Source organism: the organism of the source record quoted next, unplaced genomic scaffold, assembly GCF_019419815.1.
Source record: "Pyrus x bretschneideri cultivar Hongxiangsu unplaced genomic scaffold, Pyrus_bretschneideri_v1 Contig93, whole genome shotgun sequence".
In the NCBI taxonomy this organism is placed as follows: domain Eukaryota; kingdom Viridiplantae; phylum Streptophyta; class Magnoliopsida; order Rosales; family Rosaceae; genus Pyrus; species Pyrus x bretschneideri.
The window spans coordinates 661,271-679,357 of record NW_025999835.1 but is presented as its reverse complement, the minus strand read 5'-3'; the positions used below and the strand labels follow the sequence as shown (position 1 = coordinate 679,357).

The 18,087-nt window shown below is 40.0% G+C and overlaps 1 protein-coding gene across 1 annotated transcript; it reads right to left on the bottom strand.

The window, feature by feature from the left end:
• Positions 1–835: 835 nt before the first annotated feature.
• On the bottom strand, positions 836–3,745 carry LOC125473702 (glycine-rich cell wall structural protein 1-like). Its single transcript, XM_048576901.1, has 2 exons — positions 3,639–3,745; positions 836–1,706 (listed from the first exon to the last, which is right to left on the bottom strand). The coding sequence occupies exons 1-2, from the start codon at positions 3,743–3,745 to the stop codon at positions 836–838; spliced, it is 978 nt and encodes a 325-aa protein (XP_048432858.1).
• Between the last annotated feature and the right edge of the window lie 14,342 nt (positions 3,746–18,087).

Sequence of the window (18,087 nt, the reverse complement as noted above, 5' to 3'; positions counted from 1 at the left end):
ATGCCATGTCTTATCCTTTGCCTTCACCCTTCCTACGATTCTGCCCAACCAAACATAGTCTTTGACCTACGTACTCATCATGCATTGAAGCGCGATGTCGCTGACGAAGGCAGATCGTAACCTCTCTTCTGTCACGAACTCATTCTATTCTATAGAAGAGAAGATAGTGAAAAAAGAAAAGATAAAAGGCAGTGAACAAGAGGTTGTGGAATTGCAACCATTTGATTTGTGATGAACGGACATGATCAATTGATCCCAAGGCTCTACACAGCCAAGATCTAAAAAGGATCCTTGCCCCAAAGAAAGGGGTAACAGTCTCTCTCTCTTTTCATTGTCTAGCACGTAGATTAATACTTAGGTATGTCTCATTACCCACAAAGCCTCTATAAAGCCATTGGCTTGGTATTAGGATTCAATATCCAGTTCCAAACTCTCTTAAGAGTTGTGGAGTTATAGTATTAACATGGAGATCAATTATGCTCTGGCTTTGCTTTTAGTCCTCATTCTCAACTTGGGTAGTTTGCTCACTTCTCTTGCTAACTCCTATTACCCACCACCAACACACCCTCCAGTTCCCTACTTGCCTACCTAAACACCCTCCCCACATAACACCACCCTTCTACCCTAAACCTCCAAAAAAGCCACCGTCACATGTTAAACCACCTCCACATGTGAAACCACCTTCACCAAAGCTTTATCCCCATGTTCCCAAACCGCCCTCAAAGCCACCTCATGCACAGCCTCCTCCTTATGTACCCACAAAACCACCTTATGCTAAACCACCCATTATAAAGACACCTCCCTATCCAAAACCTCATGTTACCAAACCACCTCCCTATCCCAAACCCCCAATTGTACTGCCACCACCATCTACCCCTAAGCCCCCAACTGTAAAACCACCACCTACACCACCTGTTGTATTGCCAAGCCCACCATCAACACCAACACCTGTTGTCCCAGTGAAGCCTCCTCCATCACCAAAGATAGTACCACCCTCACCACCATTACCATCTCCAACCCCAGTTGTCCCAGTGAAACCTCCTCCACCACTAAAGGTAGTACCACCCTCACCACCATCACTATCTCCAACCCCAGTTGTCCCAGTGAAGCCTCCTCCATCACCAAATGTAGTACCACCCTCACCACCATTACCATCTCCAACCCCAGTTGTCCCAGTGAAGCCTCCTCCACCACTAAAGGTAGTACCACCCTCACCACCATCACCATCTCCAACCCCAGTTGTCCCAGTGAAGCCTCCTCCTCCATCACCAAATGTAGTACCACCCTCACCACCATTACCATATCCAACCCCAGTTGTCCCAGTGAAGCCTCCTCCACCACTAAAGGTAGTACCACCCTCACCACCATCACCATATCCAACCCCAGTTGTCCCAGTGAAGCCTCCTCCTCCATCACCAAAGGTAGTACCACCCTCACCACCATTACCATCTCCAACCCCAGTTATCCCAGTGAAGCCTCCTCCACCACTAAAGGTAGTACCATCCTCACCACCATCACTATCTCCAACCCCAGTTGTCCCAGTGAAGCCTCCTCCACCTACTGAAACACCACGCCCTCCAACTCTATCACCAAAGGTAGTACCACCCTCACCATCACCATCACCATCTCCAACCCCAGTTGTCCCAATGAAGCCTTCTTCACCACCACTATCTCCACCAAAGGTAGTACCACCCCCACCACCACCACTATATCAAGGCTAAGCTTCTCAATGTTAACCCCATCATCCCTATTGCTCTTCAGGGGCTCATTGATTGTGGGAAGACTTCTCCCTCTGGATTCTAATGTCCTGCATAAATGATCATCATATCATATTCCTAAATCACAGTTAGTAGTTGTTAATCATGTTATCATTTAGTAATATGTGGCCTCAGCCAACTTATAATAAAGCATGTCAAAACTTGGAAATGTGTACCAAATCGATATACTGTGGTAATTTAGTCATGTTATTTTCTTAAACCTTGGAAGTATATATAATAACTTGAGTTTAAATGAGACCTTGATTAATTCACTGTTAGTTATTCTCCTTTCGAGGACTTACATGGAACACCGTTACCGTGTCGGTGACATCATGGTCTTCATTTGTAATAAAGAATTATATGACATTACATCATTGAATCGAGACACTAGTGTAAATATTTTAAATTGATGATCAGATTTGTTCACTGTATTCTTCTAAAGTCGAAGAATCGTTTTATAAAATCAAATCTGAGATAAAATAACCGCTAATTGTGATTTTTCGTTTCTAACCATCGAAGAATTTCATCCCATTACCTAATATTGGTGATTTTTGGTCTGTGCGATATTGGAGTATAACTACTAGAAATTTTGACTTTGCTGACAAAATTTATTTGTCGGTAAAGATCCTTTCCTAACGAAAAAATTTGTCTGCCATTTTGTCGAGCAAAGCATGTCGCGTAAGAGTTTTCCCTACGGATTTTGATACTTTGTCAGCTAAGGTTCAACTTTTCCTGACAAACTTTTTTTTGTCGGCATTTTCATTGTTCTCGACAAATATTTTCGTCGGTACAGGGCTTTTAAGCTGACAAATAGTATTATTCAGCCAATAAAATGTGTTTGCTGCTGTGAATATTTCGTCGGCACAATCTTCTCTCTCCCGACAAAATTTGTTTTGTCAGGAAAGACATTTAATTTATAAAAATAAATGCTTTGCTACTATATATGTATATCAAAATATAATACATAAAAATGTTAAGAAATAATACTTTATTGATTGATAAATTCCGAATGTACATCTAAAGGCTGAATGTGAATATATACAAATCCTGTACAAATGGAAAAGAATGTCCACGCAATCTGAAACATAGGAAAAATAAGAATTGCATCGAAAAAGGATAACCCTTCATTCAATCAAGCCATCTACACAAGTAGAAGTAGAAAGTATTAATATATAAAAACTAAATAAAACTAGCACCAAAGCATGCAATTGCAGCAATTTGTAAACCAAGCAATCTAAACTTAATTTTGCGAAAACTGATACCCAAAATCCAGTTGTATATAGAAATAAAGGGAGCATCGAGTATGTAAACGAGCTACTCATAATTGCTAGACATGGCCAAATATAGTAGGTTAGATCTGCCAAGAAAAACAAAGGAATTAGAAACATAAGTGTCGATGTAAATTTCTGCCATCTTTAGACTTGACAAAAATGCACCTGCAAAACAATCAACACCTTTGATCAAAGGCCTAAGCCTCACGCGCCCGCGAGGTGGGTGGGGGGGGGGATTAGCCCAATGGATATCTGATGCCTAAATCAGTTTCTCTGAGAGAGTAAAGTGTTTAGGGCTTTTTTAGGGGTAGCAAAAGCTCTGAAATTTGGTAGAATATAGGGTATTTATCAGGATAAGTCGACCATAGGAAGCCACTTCATTCCTTAATGTAAAGGAAGCCACTTCATTCCTCCATCTTATATGTGATCCTCATCAACTTGGTTTTGGAATGACCCTCAAGTTAATGAATTATAACAACTTGACGAATTAATTATACACATAAATTAATAATTTTATATATACAGTTGGTACCACAAAGAAAGGGAACAATAATTTTATATATTCGCCCTTCCTATGATTCTGCCTAACCAAACATAGTCTCTGACTTACGTGCTCATCATGCATCGAAGTGTGATGTCGCTGACAAAGGCAGATCGTAACCTCTCTTCTGCCACGAACTCGTTCCATGCGCCAATCTTGTTTACGACAACATGCATCTTCTGTCGCGAACTCATTCTATTCTAGAGAAGAAAAGATAGTGAAAAAAGAAAAGATAAAAGGCAGTGAACAAGAGGTTGTGGAATTGCAACCATTTGATTTGCGATTAACAGACATGATCAATTAATCCCGAGGCTCTACACAGACAAGATCTAGAAAGGATCCTTGCCCCAAAGAAAGGGGCAACAGTCTATCTCTCTCTCTCTCATTGTCTAGCATGTAGATTAACACTTACGTCTGTCTCACTACCCACAAACCCTTTATAAAGCCATTGGCTTGGTATTGGGATTCAATATCCAGTTCCAAACTCTCTTGAGAGTTGTGGAGCTATAGTATTGACATGGAGATCAATTATGCTCTGGCTTTACTCTTAGTCCTCATTCTCAACTTGGGTAGTTTGCTCACTTCCCTTGCTAACTCCTATTACCCACCACCAACACACCCTCCAGTTCCCTACTTGCCACCCAAACACCATCCCCACGTAACGCCACCCTCCTACCCTAAACCTCCAAAGAAGCCACCATCGCATGTCAAACCACATCCACATGTGACCCTCATCCAAAGCTTCATCCCATGTTCCCAAACCGCCCTCAAAGCCACCTCATGCACAGCCTCCTCCTCATGTACCCACAAAACAACCTTATGTTAAACCGCCCATTATAAAGCCACCTCCCTATCCAAAACCTCTTGTTACCAAACCACATCCTCATCCCAAACCCCCAGTTGTACTGCCTCTACAATCTACCCCTAAGCCCCTACCTGTAAAACCACCACCTACACCACATGTTGTATTGCCAAGCCCACCATCAACACCAACACCAGTTGTCCCAGTGAAGCTTCCTCCACCACCAAAGGTAGTACCACCCTCACCACTATCACCATCTTCAACCCTAGTTCTATCTCCACCAAAAGTAGTACCACCCCCACCACCATCTCCACCAAAGGTAGTACCACGCCTACCACCACCACCATCATCTCCAACCCAATTATCCCAGTGAAACCTCCTCCACCACCACCACCATCTCTAACAAAGGTTGTACCACCCCCACCCCTATCCTCACCATCATCTCCAACCCCAGTAATCCCATTGAAGCCTCCTCCACCACCACCATCATCTCCACTAAAGGTAATACCACCCCTACCACTACCATCTCCACCGAAGGTAGTACCACCCCTACCACCACCACCATGTCCACCAAAGGTAGTAGCATCCCCACTGCCACCACCATCTCCAACCCCAGTTGTCCTAATGAAGCCTCATTCACCACCACCATCTCCACCGAAGGCAGTACCACTCTTACCACCACTACCATGTCCTCCAAAGGTAGTACCACCCCCACCCCCACCACCATCTCCAACCCCAGTTGTCCCAATGAAGCCTTCTCCACCACCACCATCTCCACCAGAGGTAGTACCACCCCCACCACCATCTCCAATGAAGCCTTCTCCACCAACACCATCTCCACCAGAGGTAGTACCACCCCCACCACCACCACCATATCAAGGCTAAGCTTCTCAATGTTAACCCCATCATCCCCATTGTTCTTCAGGGGCTCATTAATTATGGGAAGACTCCTTCCTCTGGATTCCAATATCCTGCATAAATGATCATCATATCATATTCCTAGATCACAGTTAGTAGTTGTCAATCATGTCATCATTTAGTAATATGTGGCCTCAGCCAGCTTATAATAAAACATGTCAAAGCTTGGAAGTGTGCACCAAATCGATATACTGTGGTAATTTAGTCATGTTATTTTCTTAAACCTTGGAAGTATATATAATAACTTGAGTTTAAACAAGACCTTGATTAATTCACTGTTAGTTATTCTCCTTTCAAGGACTTACATGGAACACCGTTACCGTGTCGGCGACATCATGGTCTTCATTTGTAATAAAGAATTATATGACATTACATTATTAAATCGAGACACTAGTGTAAATATTTTAAATTGATGATCGGATTTGTTCACTGTATTCTTCTAAAGTCGAAGAATCGTTTTATAAAATCAAATTTGAGATAAAATAACCGCTAATTGTGATTTTTCGTTTCTAACCACCGAAGAATTTCATCTCATTACCTAATATTGGTGATTTTGGGTGTGTGCGATATCGGAGTATACCTACTAGAAATTTTGACTTTGCTGACAAAATTTAGTTGTAAGTTGATGTGAGAATTATAAGCACACAAATTAACCATCTTTTTATCAGTTGTAGTGAAGTATGTAAGTAGGGATCGTTCTAGACCGGGGATTAGGAGGGATTGTTAATCGCTTGGATTTGACTCAAAACCGTAAAAACACAATATAAGACACCAAACTAGACCCAAAGAATGCAAAATTAAAGTTTAAAACACTAAGACAAACCAAAAGACTCAAAACAGCAAGAAAACATTCAAAACTGCCTTAAAACTACTTTCTGAGCAGTTTTAAGCACTATAGAAGAATTTGGACGAAAATAGTTATAACTTGACTCAAGATACTCTAAAAACACAAACTAAATTGATTTCTAACTAATTTGACACTCCAAGTAAAGGGGGATTTTGATTTTGACGAATTTGGAAACAAAACTTAATACTTTGTAAAACGAACAGATTTTAAAAACGAATTTGATGGAATTTAATGGATGGGAAGCTAGCTAAGGGGTTCATCTCCACACATGTTATACTTGCACACAAACCAATTTCTAATTGCTTTTCAATAAACCATGAATTCTCAACGCCCCAGATTAACCGTGAATTGCACTAATTAACCCTCAGATTTTCCTAACGTTATTGAATTGGATGATTGCATACGACAACCCAAAACATTTCCCACAAGTCTCCTACATGATTGCATAATAGAGATACAAGCAAGAATCATTAAGTTCTATGGAAACCATAAGCATTCACGAAGCACTTGTTACTATGATTGCATGAAACTTATGCCAAGAATTTACTTAACGCGATTGAGATCATCAACCTTTACTACTTGTGAATATAATTCCATAACGATTAGGTGCAATTTCCTTATATCCTAGCATCCAATTTATGCATGATAATTAAGCGTGCACTCTCAACCAACATACACAAATCAATGTAACTCACATAGATCAGTAAATTGAATTCACAACTTATGAAACGCAATTAGAAGTAATCAAATCATATCGCAAGCATAAACATGTATTTCGAATCCCCCCTAGCCAAGGGGGGTTTAGTTCCTCATACGTACAAGACAAAGATAAGTAAATTTAATCATTGAATATCAAGGAGAGAAAACACCTAAAAATTCCAACAACTCAAACTTGAATTGTATGAACGTTTAGGCCTTCTTCTCCTCCTCTTTGTTATGGCACAAGGTCCAAGGATAGGTTTTGGAGGGATGGGGAGTGGTTGGAGTGGCTGCAATGGAGGAGATATGGTGCAGAAATGGAAGGGGAAGTGCACGGCTAAGGCTTAAATGGTGCTGAAATGGGTGTTGTTTTGCATGGCAAGGCTTCCTTCCTTTTGTGTGAAGTGTGTATGGTTTTTATAGGGAGAGAATGGATGGGAGAGCATGTGAATGACAGCTAGGAGGGAATGATTAAAGAGGGAATGCATGTGGAAGTATGGCTGGCTGTTTTATGAAGGGAATGAATGGAAAAACAGCTAGGAATGGGATGGGAGTGCACGGCAAAGGATTGTTTGGGTGCATGTAGCCGAATTATTTGTTGGGAAAGCATGTGAGTGAATGATTAAAGATGCATGTGGATTAAAGAGGGAATATGGAAGAGAATGTGCTGCAATGATGAAGTGGGAAGGCTGGAAATGCAAGGGGGGGTGCACGGCTCCAAGGGGAAGTTGCTGGAATTGGTAGGTTATGCACAACTTGGATGGATTTTTGGGAAGAGAATGGGCTAGGCCCTTTGTTGTATGTCCTAAAGTGCATACAAGGCCTTCAATTTCGTCCAATCCTTTTGCTCCAAGCATATGCTATCCATTCCAAGCCCAATTTTGCTCCAAAATGCACCTTTTTGCTTCCTTAGCCATATGAACCTAGAAACACATGAAAATGGCATAAAGGACTAAAATAACTAAAGAAACACAACGTAAATGCATGAGAACAAGCCAATTAAGTCGCATAAATATGCTCCTATCATCGGTAAAGATCCTTTCCTAATGAAAAAAATTGTCTGCCGTTTTGTCGAGCAAAGCATGTCGCGTAAGAGTTTTCCCGACAGATTTTGATACTTCGTCGGCTAAGGTTCAACTTTACCTGACAAACTCTTTTTTATCGGCATTTTCATTGTTCTCGACAAATATTTTCGTTGGTACAGGGCTTTTAAGCCGAGAAATAGTATTATTCAGCCAACAAAATGTGTTTATCGCCGTGAATATTTCGTCTGCACAATATTCTCTCTCCCGACAAAATTTGTTTTGTCGGGAAAGACATTTAATTTATAAAAAAAATAAAAAATAAATGCTTTAATGCTCAGCTACTATATATGTATATCAAAATATAATACACAAAATTGTTAAGAAATAATACTTATTGATTAATAAATTTTGAATGTACATTTAGAGGCTGAATGTGAATATATACAAATCCTGGAATTCTTAAAACTATACAAATCCTGTACAAATGGAAAAGAATGTCCAAGCAATTTGAAACATAGGAAAAATAAGAATTGCATCGAAAAAGGATAACCCTTCATTCAATCGAGCCATCTGCACAAGTAGAAGTAGAAAGTATTAATATATAAAAACTAAATAAAACTAGCACCATAGCATGCAATTGCAGCAATTTGTAAACCAAGCAATCTAAACATAATTTTGCAACAACTGATACCCAAAATCCAGCTGTATATAGAAATAAAAGGAGCATCGAGTATGTAAACGAGCTACTCATAATTCCTAGACATGGCTAAATATAGCAGGTTAGATCTGCCAAGAAAAACAAAGGAATTAGAAACATAAGTGTCGATGCAAATTTCCGCCATCTTTAATCTTGACGAAAATGCACCTGCAAAACAATCAACACATTTGATAAAAAATCTAAGCCTCACGCGCCCATGAGGTGGGGGGGATTAGCCCAATGGATCTCCGATGCCTAAATCAGTTTCTCTGAGAGAATAAAGTGTTTAGGGCTTTTTTAGGGGTAGCAAAAGCTCTGAAATTTGGTAGAATATGGGGTATTTATAGGGATAGGCTGACCATAGTGTTAAGGTTTTACGCTACACATGGCAACCTGCTATTAACCAAGGTGTTTATGGAGAAATAGAAATATTCTCAAAATATTCCCAAGATATTAAATAGGAAATAATATCTTGAGATAAGGAGTAATTATCCCTAATTTATTTAAATTGGGATTACTTACTTGATTGGATTCAATCTTCAATTGGGAATGTATTAAAGATAGGATTTGGGTAATTAATTCTTATCTTTAATTCCATGCTATGGGAAAGTGAGTTGTGGGAAGTCGTATTCAGCTACTGAGACCTTCACGGGTGTGAGTTGCGCGGGGAGTATCTGAGAAGCATGCCTATTTATTGAGGGCAATCTTGTCTTTCTTGAACAAAAGTTCACATGTCGCCTCTAGAATTTTTGGGATTATTTTAGGCTCCACAAATGCCCCCACACCTACTGGGCTGCATGTAGGAAAATGATAGTAGGTGTAGGAATCCCAAGCTGCTTAGGCTTGTAGAATTGTTTCCCATTTGAACTTGATCTTTGTTCTTGATTTGGAGATAGACTTCTTTGAGGAAAAGGAAACCAATTGCCCCCAATACCTATTAAATTATGCCTTAAGCAAGGGATTAAATAAATTTGGAAAGCAATCATTATTCCAACAAGGAAAAAAAGCCTGAGGAAAATTTTCTTCCCCTTCCCTTAGTGTTCTCCTTCTCTTGTCCTTGCAAATGGTTGTCCCTCGTTGTTGTTCTTCTTCTCCATGCCGCACCAAGGTAAGAAAAATTTGAATTTTCTTCTTCTTGAATTTTTTGGGAGTCTTACAACTGCTTGGTGGCGCAACACGGGTCGGCTTGGGCTGACCTTTAAGGCTGCTGGGCAAGGGCCTGTGTTGGTGGATGGCGAGGGAGATAGAGACCGGCATATGCTGGATCTCTCTGGTTAGTACGTTGAGCTAAAAAGGCTTCAGTCATAAAGCGTGGGCCTCCCCCTGGACAAGGTCGAGTTGCTTGCAAAAGAGAGACTGAGAGACCAGGTCCTGGGCCGTCGGGCCTGGCTTGTGACTGGGCTTTTATGGTTGGGGCCTGGCCGAGATAAATGGTAAGGGTCGTGCGGCCTAATGCAGGGGCGCTAGGTTCGCAGTCCTTCTATGTTTTTTATTTTTTTTTATTTTTAGTTTTTGCGAGCTGCCTTCTAAATATTTTTCCTCGTACTTTTTGCAAAGATTTTGATATATCTTCCTTCAATCGCAAAAGTGACGAATATCCTCAATCCTTGTACCGCCAAGGTGGTGCTTCTGGCAATGTTGGCTATTTCAAGGCTGCGCATGTCAAGATCAATTCCGATGAGCTGTTTTGGGATTTTCTTAAGGCGTACAAACATGTGATTCGATTGAGGGTTTGCGTGAAACAGGTGAAAGATGATAGCCGCTATAAATCATGCGGTAAGGGCACCACTGATAAGGAAAGGGCCATCAAATTCCATCTGTATTACTTCGTGTTGGGATTTACTTTTCCCATCCTGCGTCTTCTCTAAGAGGTGATCCACTCCATGAAATGTGCGCCTGCTCAGTGTTCCCCAAATGCAATTCATGCGATGATGGGATTCTCAAACTTGAGCAGGTTCTTTGATCTTGGCTTGACCACAAAAATTTCTGGTACTTTTTTGAGATTGGCCACAAGGAAAGTGTGGGGCAGTTGAGGTCTCGTCATAGGCTGCTTGATGCTTCTTGCAAAGGTGACCATGAGTGGGCGAGAGACACCTTGAAGGTGAGTAGGGAGTGGGAATTTGATTCTTCTCCTGAGCTGTTATCCCGACTACCTTTACCAGTGATAAGTGAACTGCTTCATTCTTGTCCTACTTGAATTTTTGTTGAGCTAATCCATGACTTTAATTTATTGATCGTCTTTCTTACTTTGCGTAGATTTAGAAAATGGCTCAACTCTAAAGACTTCAGCAGATATGAAGAAAGTTCACATTGCCTTAAGCATTCCTGCTAAGTATCAGGAATGGTGCTGGCTGCTCAGCCCTTTTCGTTGGGAGAAAGGTGGCCTGCCTCCGAAGGAAGAGATAAAGTAAATAAAAGATGAAGTGTTGGCTCGTCCAATCACTATTGTAGAGCCTCCTACCAATGAGGGTGGAAAGAAGAGATCTTTATCACCTGCTTGTGAGCCTTTGGCCAAGAAGAAGCCAATGACTTATTCTACTGCTCATGAAAGCTCGTATGCTACCGAGAAACTAGTCATTAATCTAACTTCCCCTAAGAGGGTGAAGAAGACCGTTAAGCCTGAGTCTATAAAATCTGCTGCTTCAAAGGTGACTGCATCCATTGCTAAGAGACTTGCCCAACGAAAGGGTTCGGTAGCGTCCCTAGTGTTTGGGTTTATATCGAAACGTCCGTCGGGAAATAAGTCTGGTTCAACGTCCGAGAGGCTCGCCGCTATGAAGAGCAAAAAGGTGGATTCTGTAGCTAAGATGGTGTCTGGGCCTGTTCCTCCTTCTGCCGTGACTGACGCGTCCGCGAGAAAGGGAAATCTGTTCATGCAGGCAGTTGTGAGAAATCCACCGAGTCTGAGGCTAGAAAGTTTCCCGAGGTTTGTGTGCTGTTGAAGGCTGACCTGATTGCGGATGTCGATACATGTGCCAAGTTTGTTAACAATGTTAGGAAAGTCGTTATCTACTCAGACTTCTTTGCGAGGCATCCTGCTTACTCAATGAGGTTCTCCCTATTGCTATAATGCATAAGACTTTGATCCTAGCAGCTGAGTCTATGCACGTTGATCATGATGTTGTCAAGTGTGCTAAAGAGGCCGAAATGGTGTTAGTGGCTCAACTTCGCTCAGCTGCTGAAAAGATCAAGAAGCTCGAATCTGAACTCGCTATTTTGAAGGGGTCTGATGTTTTTGCCCCCACCTCTGTGTGGCTAGAGATCGCTCATCAAGAGGCCGTCAACTTGAAGACTAGGCATAGTGCGACTCAAGCATTGTTGGAGGATGCAGAGAATGAAATCAGTCGTGTTTCTCTAGTGGTCGAGGACTTTGAGCATGTCAATTCGGAGCTACAATCTGCTTGTTTTGCCGAGGACGAGGAGTTTATCTTCATGGATACTGAAGTGTCTCGTCGCAATGAGGTTGCTAGTAAGCTTGAGTCCAAGGAAGTGGATTTGCAACATGTGATGTCTACTAGCGAGAACCTGAAAAAAGAACCAGATAAGCTGCATGGTGCTCACACTGGGTTTGTTGAGGAGAATGTGCAGCTGAAGAATGAGAAAGTTGGTCACAAAGTGGCGCTTGCTTCTTATCAGGCGATTTCTACAAGCTTGGCTATGTAGACCATCTTCAGGGCAAGCTGTCAGATTATGAGTTTTCCTAGAATGACTTCAAGACTTTCTCCATTTCTTCAGTTGATCCGCTTAATTTCTCGTTTGAAGCTGCCTTTGGTGGAGTAGTTAAGGGTTAGCTAGTCCAGGCAGGGATGGCTGAGGATAAGCTGATGGAAGCTTTGGCTACTAGGAACAATACAGCTGCTGAATGCGTGGTAGTCAAGAAACCAGTGGTTGCGCAGGCTACTAAGGAATAGAATTTTTGCTTAGACTTAGGAATTTTCTTCGTTTCCTTTTTTGTTATGCTTTATTTGAATTTTGTTGGCCTTCGAGTCGATTTATCAATTTGCTAGAAATTTAGTAAACAACTTTTCTTGTTTTGGTTCATCCTTCTATTTTGCCGTGCTTTTTGCAAAACTTTATTATTGGACGGTCGATTGGGTCAGCTGTCTTAAGGAAACAGCTGATCCCATGTTGCCATTTAGGTTTAAGTTTTGTCTTCGGGGCTTCTAGAGCTTTACCTGCAAAAGGAAAAATGCGAGATTTTTAACTTATAAAGCCGTCAGCCAGACTCATGCTTATCGTAGAAAGCAAATGAAGTCCACGTAGCTATTATAGTTGTGATACTCAAATTTAGTGGCTTCTTAAGCTTTGGCCCTTCTCGGTCATGTTGTGAGATTTTTAACTTATAGAGCCGTCGACTGGACTCATGCTTCTCTTTTTTAGAAGTAGAGGAGGTCCATATAGCTACTATAGTTGTGACATTCGACTTTAGTGGCTTTTTGAGCTTCGGCTCTCATGGGGCATGTTGCGAGATTTTTAACTTATAGAGCCATCAGCCGAACTCATGCTTCTCGTAGAAAGCAGAAGAGGTCTGCGTAGCTGCTATAGTCATAACATTCGACTTTGTCCCAACAAAACTTAAACCGTAGACCGTCGGCTGGAAGCACTGCTTTTAAGTAAGTAGACGAGTCCGCGTAGTCATAGCAGGTGTAAGTCTCGGCTTACGGATTACCTTGGGCTACTAGCCATTAGGTCGTCGGCCGAACGTCTTACTTACAGAAGCAGAAAACCCGCATGGCCACTTCAGGCATCGTCCTTGGCTCTAGGAGGTGTTTTAGGTGTGAAGTGTAGGTGGAATCGCGCCTCAGAAGCCACATCCTTCTGAGTTGCAACTTGATTCTGCAGGTCACTTAACTGGTATTGCAACACTTTAAAACCAAGTTACATTCATGAAGACTTGCACATTGAGGATGGACCATCTTGTCACGTGAACTCTTTCATGGGCAGGTGTCCTACACTTAGCGTCTTTTCTGGTTAGAGACCTGGGAACCTGTGGGATTGAATCCTTCAGTCGCCTAAGTCTATTCCAAGGGAATTACTATCTTGGCCAATTATAGGAGTCTTCTATCTCAAGTAGTCGCTGTATTCAGCATGAACTGAGCAGTCCCACCACCTATCCACGTCTAGATATTCCAGATTAGTTTACCCTCTCACGTTAGAGAGTTGACGTCATGTCTGCCAGGCAAAGGGCATCTTCTGCTTGTCACAGGGTTGGTCGGTTTGTTTATACATTTAGCTTGGGCTTGTGAATAATTCCTTCAATATTCATTAAGAATAAAGGCTTTTATTAACATTGCTCATAGGCAATAATAGCATAACAATTGATAATCCTCAGTATGCGAGGTCTTGTTTGTCGAGGTGCATGAGTCTTCAAACTTTTTACATCTTGAACGGTGTCCAAGGAATGGTGGGAGGTCACATGTAGTACTTTCTCAAGTTGTAGGCATTCCACTGCTTGTCGATTTCTTTGTCACTCATGGTGGTAAGGGTGTAGCTGCCACTTCCGCATACTCGGCTGATCTTGTACAGACCTTTCCAGATAGGAGCCATCTTTTTTTAGCCTTCTCGTCGGGCAATGATGAAGGCCTTTCTGAGGACTAACTCTCCTAGCTAGAATTGTCAGATTTTCACCCTCTTGTTATAGCTGGAGAAGAGTTTGTTAAATTTAAAAAGTGTTGATCAAAAATTATTTTTTATTTTCTTAAGGATAAGTTTACAAGGTTATTGGGGATAAGTTTACAGAAGCAGCGTACGTGCTGCCACTGCTGCATTGTTGCACTGTTACAGTGTTGTTTATTGGGGGATAAGTTTACAAGCTGATGCAGTGTTGCTATAGGGGTCAAAAAAATTTGAAGTAAGGATAAGCATACAATGTCATTGGGGTCAAGGGATGCCAATGCCCCCGCATTGGCTCCGCTTGTGTGTGTGTGTGTTTGTGTGTGTGTATTTGTTATCGTAGTACCAACTTAACTGCTTATATTGGAAGGGTGAAGCGTGTTAAAAGAATAAAAGAAAAGCAAGAGGAAGACAAAGCGGCTGTGACTCAACATTCTTTCAAGTTAGTTTAATGACTGTGTAACTTCCTCAATGATTTCTCTCTCCATTTTGAACTAAATGTTTTTCCTTATGGTGATCCAACCGTAGTTTGAAGACGATTGAACCTTCTATTGCATCCTCAAGGACAATTGATAGGATGAAACCCCTCAGATCTGCAAGTTCATCAGTGAAGGTTTGCTTAAGAGTTGCCTATTGTGAATGTTTATTGCTAATTATGTCTTTTAGATTGTATTGGAAATCCACTAACTAATGCTTCAAGTTCTATCGAAGTCATCTTGACTCTTAAGCTTTTAGCTACCCATTGAGAGTGAATCCTACATTGATAGGAGGGACCTTGCATGGGTTTATAAGTAAGTTGGATTACTCCCCATATTTGCAATTGGTTTATGGTTTATGGTGGAACCTCAACTTTTTTCATGGTATCAAAGCATGTTGTTGTACGTGTCAAATGATCAAACGCACTCCACATCACTCCAGTGTGTTGTCCACGTATTAGACTTAAAAATTCGCCAGACGTAAGGAGGCGTGTTAAGAATGAATACCACATTGGTAGAATGAGGGATCTTGCATAGGCTTATAAGTAAGTTAGGCAACTCCCCATATTGCCTAATTGGTTTTATAGTGGAACATCAACTTCTTCACTACCATGTCACCCTGTTGTGTTGTCCTACATGTTGGACTTGAAAATTCGTCACACATGAATGGCGTGTTGAGAATAAATCCCACTTTGATAAATGAGAGACTTTGCATGTGTTTATAAGTAAGTTGGACTACTCCGCATATTGCCAATTAGTTTTATGATGGAACGTCAACTTTCTTTACCTGCCATGTTACTGTAGGAGGTTTTTCAAACAAAGTTATTACTGAATCTTTGTTAGTAAATGGTTTGCGATGTGATTGAACTTGACTTCTGATATGTAGTGATCGAGTGACAAGCCATACCTACTAGTAAAATTGACTGTTTGATATAACTCTCAAATGAAAATAAACAGAGATTGATATTAATGAATGTCCTTTCTCCTATCTGATTGATGAGAAATTACCAGGACTTGTTTTATGGCTATTCTGTTATTTTGTTATACTGTAACAAATTGTTCCCACTGTTTCCTCAATACTGGTTTAGGAATGTCTCGAGTCAGATCTCAAACCCAATGTTGTCCGTTAGAGGCCAAATGCTGGTTGCACCTAGAATAAGTTGTAACTTTCATGTTGTTCAGATCTGATTGCTGAAACCAATGCCATTTAAGCCGATTGATTGCATTTGACTCTGAAATACATGTTTGCATGCAGTCATATTTGATTTGCCGACTTTGACCTCTCAGATGGTTGATTTTGTCAAATTTTTCCCTCCTATGCTCAAAACGTAGAGGATCCGATCACGAGCCTTTGCACATATTTTCATATTTTTCGCACTTGTAAATTAATTATTATAATTTTCTAACGTGTTTTTTACTTTTAAATTACTTGATACTCCTATTTTTAATGTGTTTATAATTTTTTAATCTCATTCTTTGTCTATAGTATACCATAAAAATAAATAAATAAATAAAACTTAAATTTTTAAAAATTATTTAGAATAATAATACAATAATACATATTTGATATACAATATGTACATACACTATGACTATTGTATTCTATAGTAAGTTTTTTAAGTAATTTAAAAAATTAAAATCATCAAAATAACTTTTTTCTTAACGTGTCAAAACAAGTTACCCACATGTCATCTGCGTATAAACCTATTAAGGACTCGTTATTAACAGTTCTTATTGTGTGACTCGATCCCGATTAGTTATCATGCTGACCCAAAGCATGATAGGTTTCTTGGGAGATAAATGGGATTACTCTATGTTGAGCTTGGACTTCGGTGTCCAAAGTAAACGAAAGTCTCCATTATCGAATAGTTTCATGGGCCTTGTGTACCTTCCTAGCTTTCCACACATCAACCCCTCAAGCAAGTACTGTGAAACCACATGTCTTGGATCATGTGAGTTTGGTAGGTGTTGGGTTTAAACGAATGAGTTCGACACGACGTGATATATTTCCTTGTTTGGCTTGTTATGATAATTAATCAACTTGTGTAAAACTTGCTTAACTACTAACTTTTATATAAATAAGCATAATATAAATAGGATTATCATGAAATTGTAAGACAATCCTAGAACGTTTGGGCAGTGCCGGTTCTGGGAGTAGCCCGAGTAGGCGGGTGCCTAGGGCCCCCACTTCGTGGGGGGCCCCAAAATTTTTTTTTTTTATTTATATATAGAGAAGTGTTATTAACACTTTAAAAATCTCGTCCTACACTTTTTACAAGTATATTTTTTTTCCAAATATAGAAAGTTTGGAACGTACTCTACTAGAATTTTGGAATGCCAATAACAATTTTATATATATAATTTTGTAGTTTGAGTAAAATATCTCAATATGAAATTATAAATAAAAAAATTTGGAACTTGTTGTGTAGCTTTTGGCCTTGGGAAGGATCGGAAGGACCAAAATATTTCTTAAGTATGTGTATATAATATATATATATATATATATATATATATATATTTAGAGTTTGAACTTAATAAAATATTTAAGTATAAAATCATATAATAGTCTTGAAAGTTGAAACTTGGTGTACAAAGTGTCTTGGGTGGGGTGCAGAGCTTCAGCAACAATTCAACCTTTTCTTTGGGATTTAACGCAGCAACTAGCGAGGCAATCTGTACCTCTGCTCTTGCCGGTCCTGCCCTGCGAATGCAGAGAATCAGTTCTTTCCCACTTGTAGAGGATAGGTAACCTCATTGATCAATGCTTCTATTCTCTTATGCCTTTTTTTTCTACAATTTAATTTGTAAGTGTTTGTAAATATAATTAGGATTTTTTATTTTTCTAGGGTTTAAGATTTGTTTATTTTAATGCTTATTGTTGATGCGAAATTAGAGTATTCACTTGTCAAGTGTCCATATTGCAGTTATAAAATTCGAACTTGTGGATGCACTTAACAAAGTGGTTAAACCCCTTCAAGAAGATAATTGGATTATGGATGCACTTAACAAGGTTGGTTACTTTTGCTTCCTAACTAGTTTTGGTTCAAGATAATTCAAAGTTTCAATATTGAATTTTATCGTATTTTTTATGCGCCTCATTTTGTGTTGTGTCATTTGTATCAAACTTTTGTGTTGGGTAATGGGTGAAATTTGAATTTTAGTTTGTTTCTCTAGTCAATTTGTTGTTTACAGAATATTGAGTTGATTGTTGATTGTGGGGTTGTGATTTCCTGATTGAAAAGGAGTTGATTATCATGTCTTCTATTAGAAATAGTAAGCCCACTGACAGAAACAGAAAGTATCTCTTTGGATCTCAAAAAAGAAGAAATAAGGAAAAGGAAGAAGCATTAATAAAGTCTCAAGCTGGATCTCTTAGTAAGTTTTTCAAGAAACAGATGACAGTTCAGTGAGTGAGGAACAAGGAAATCATGACAATAATGG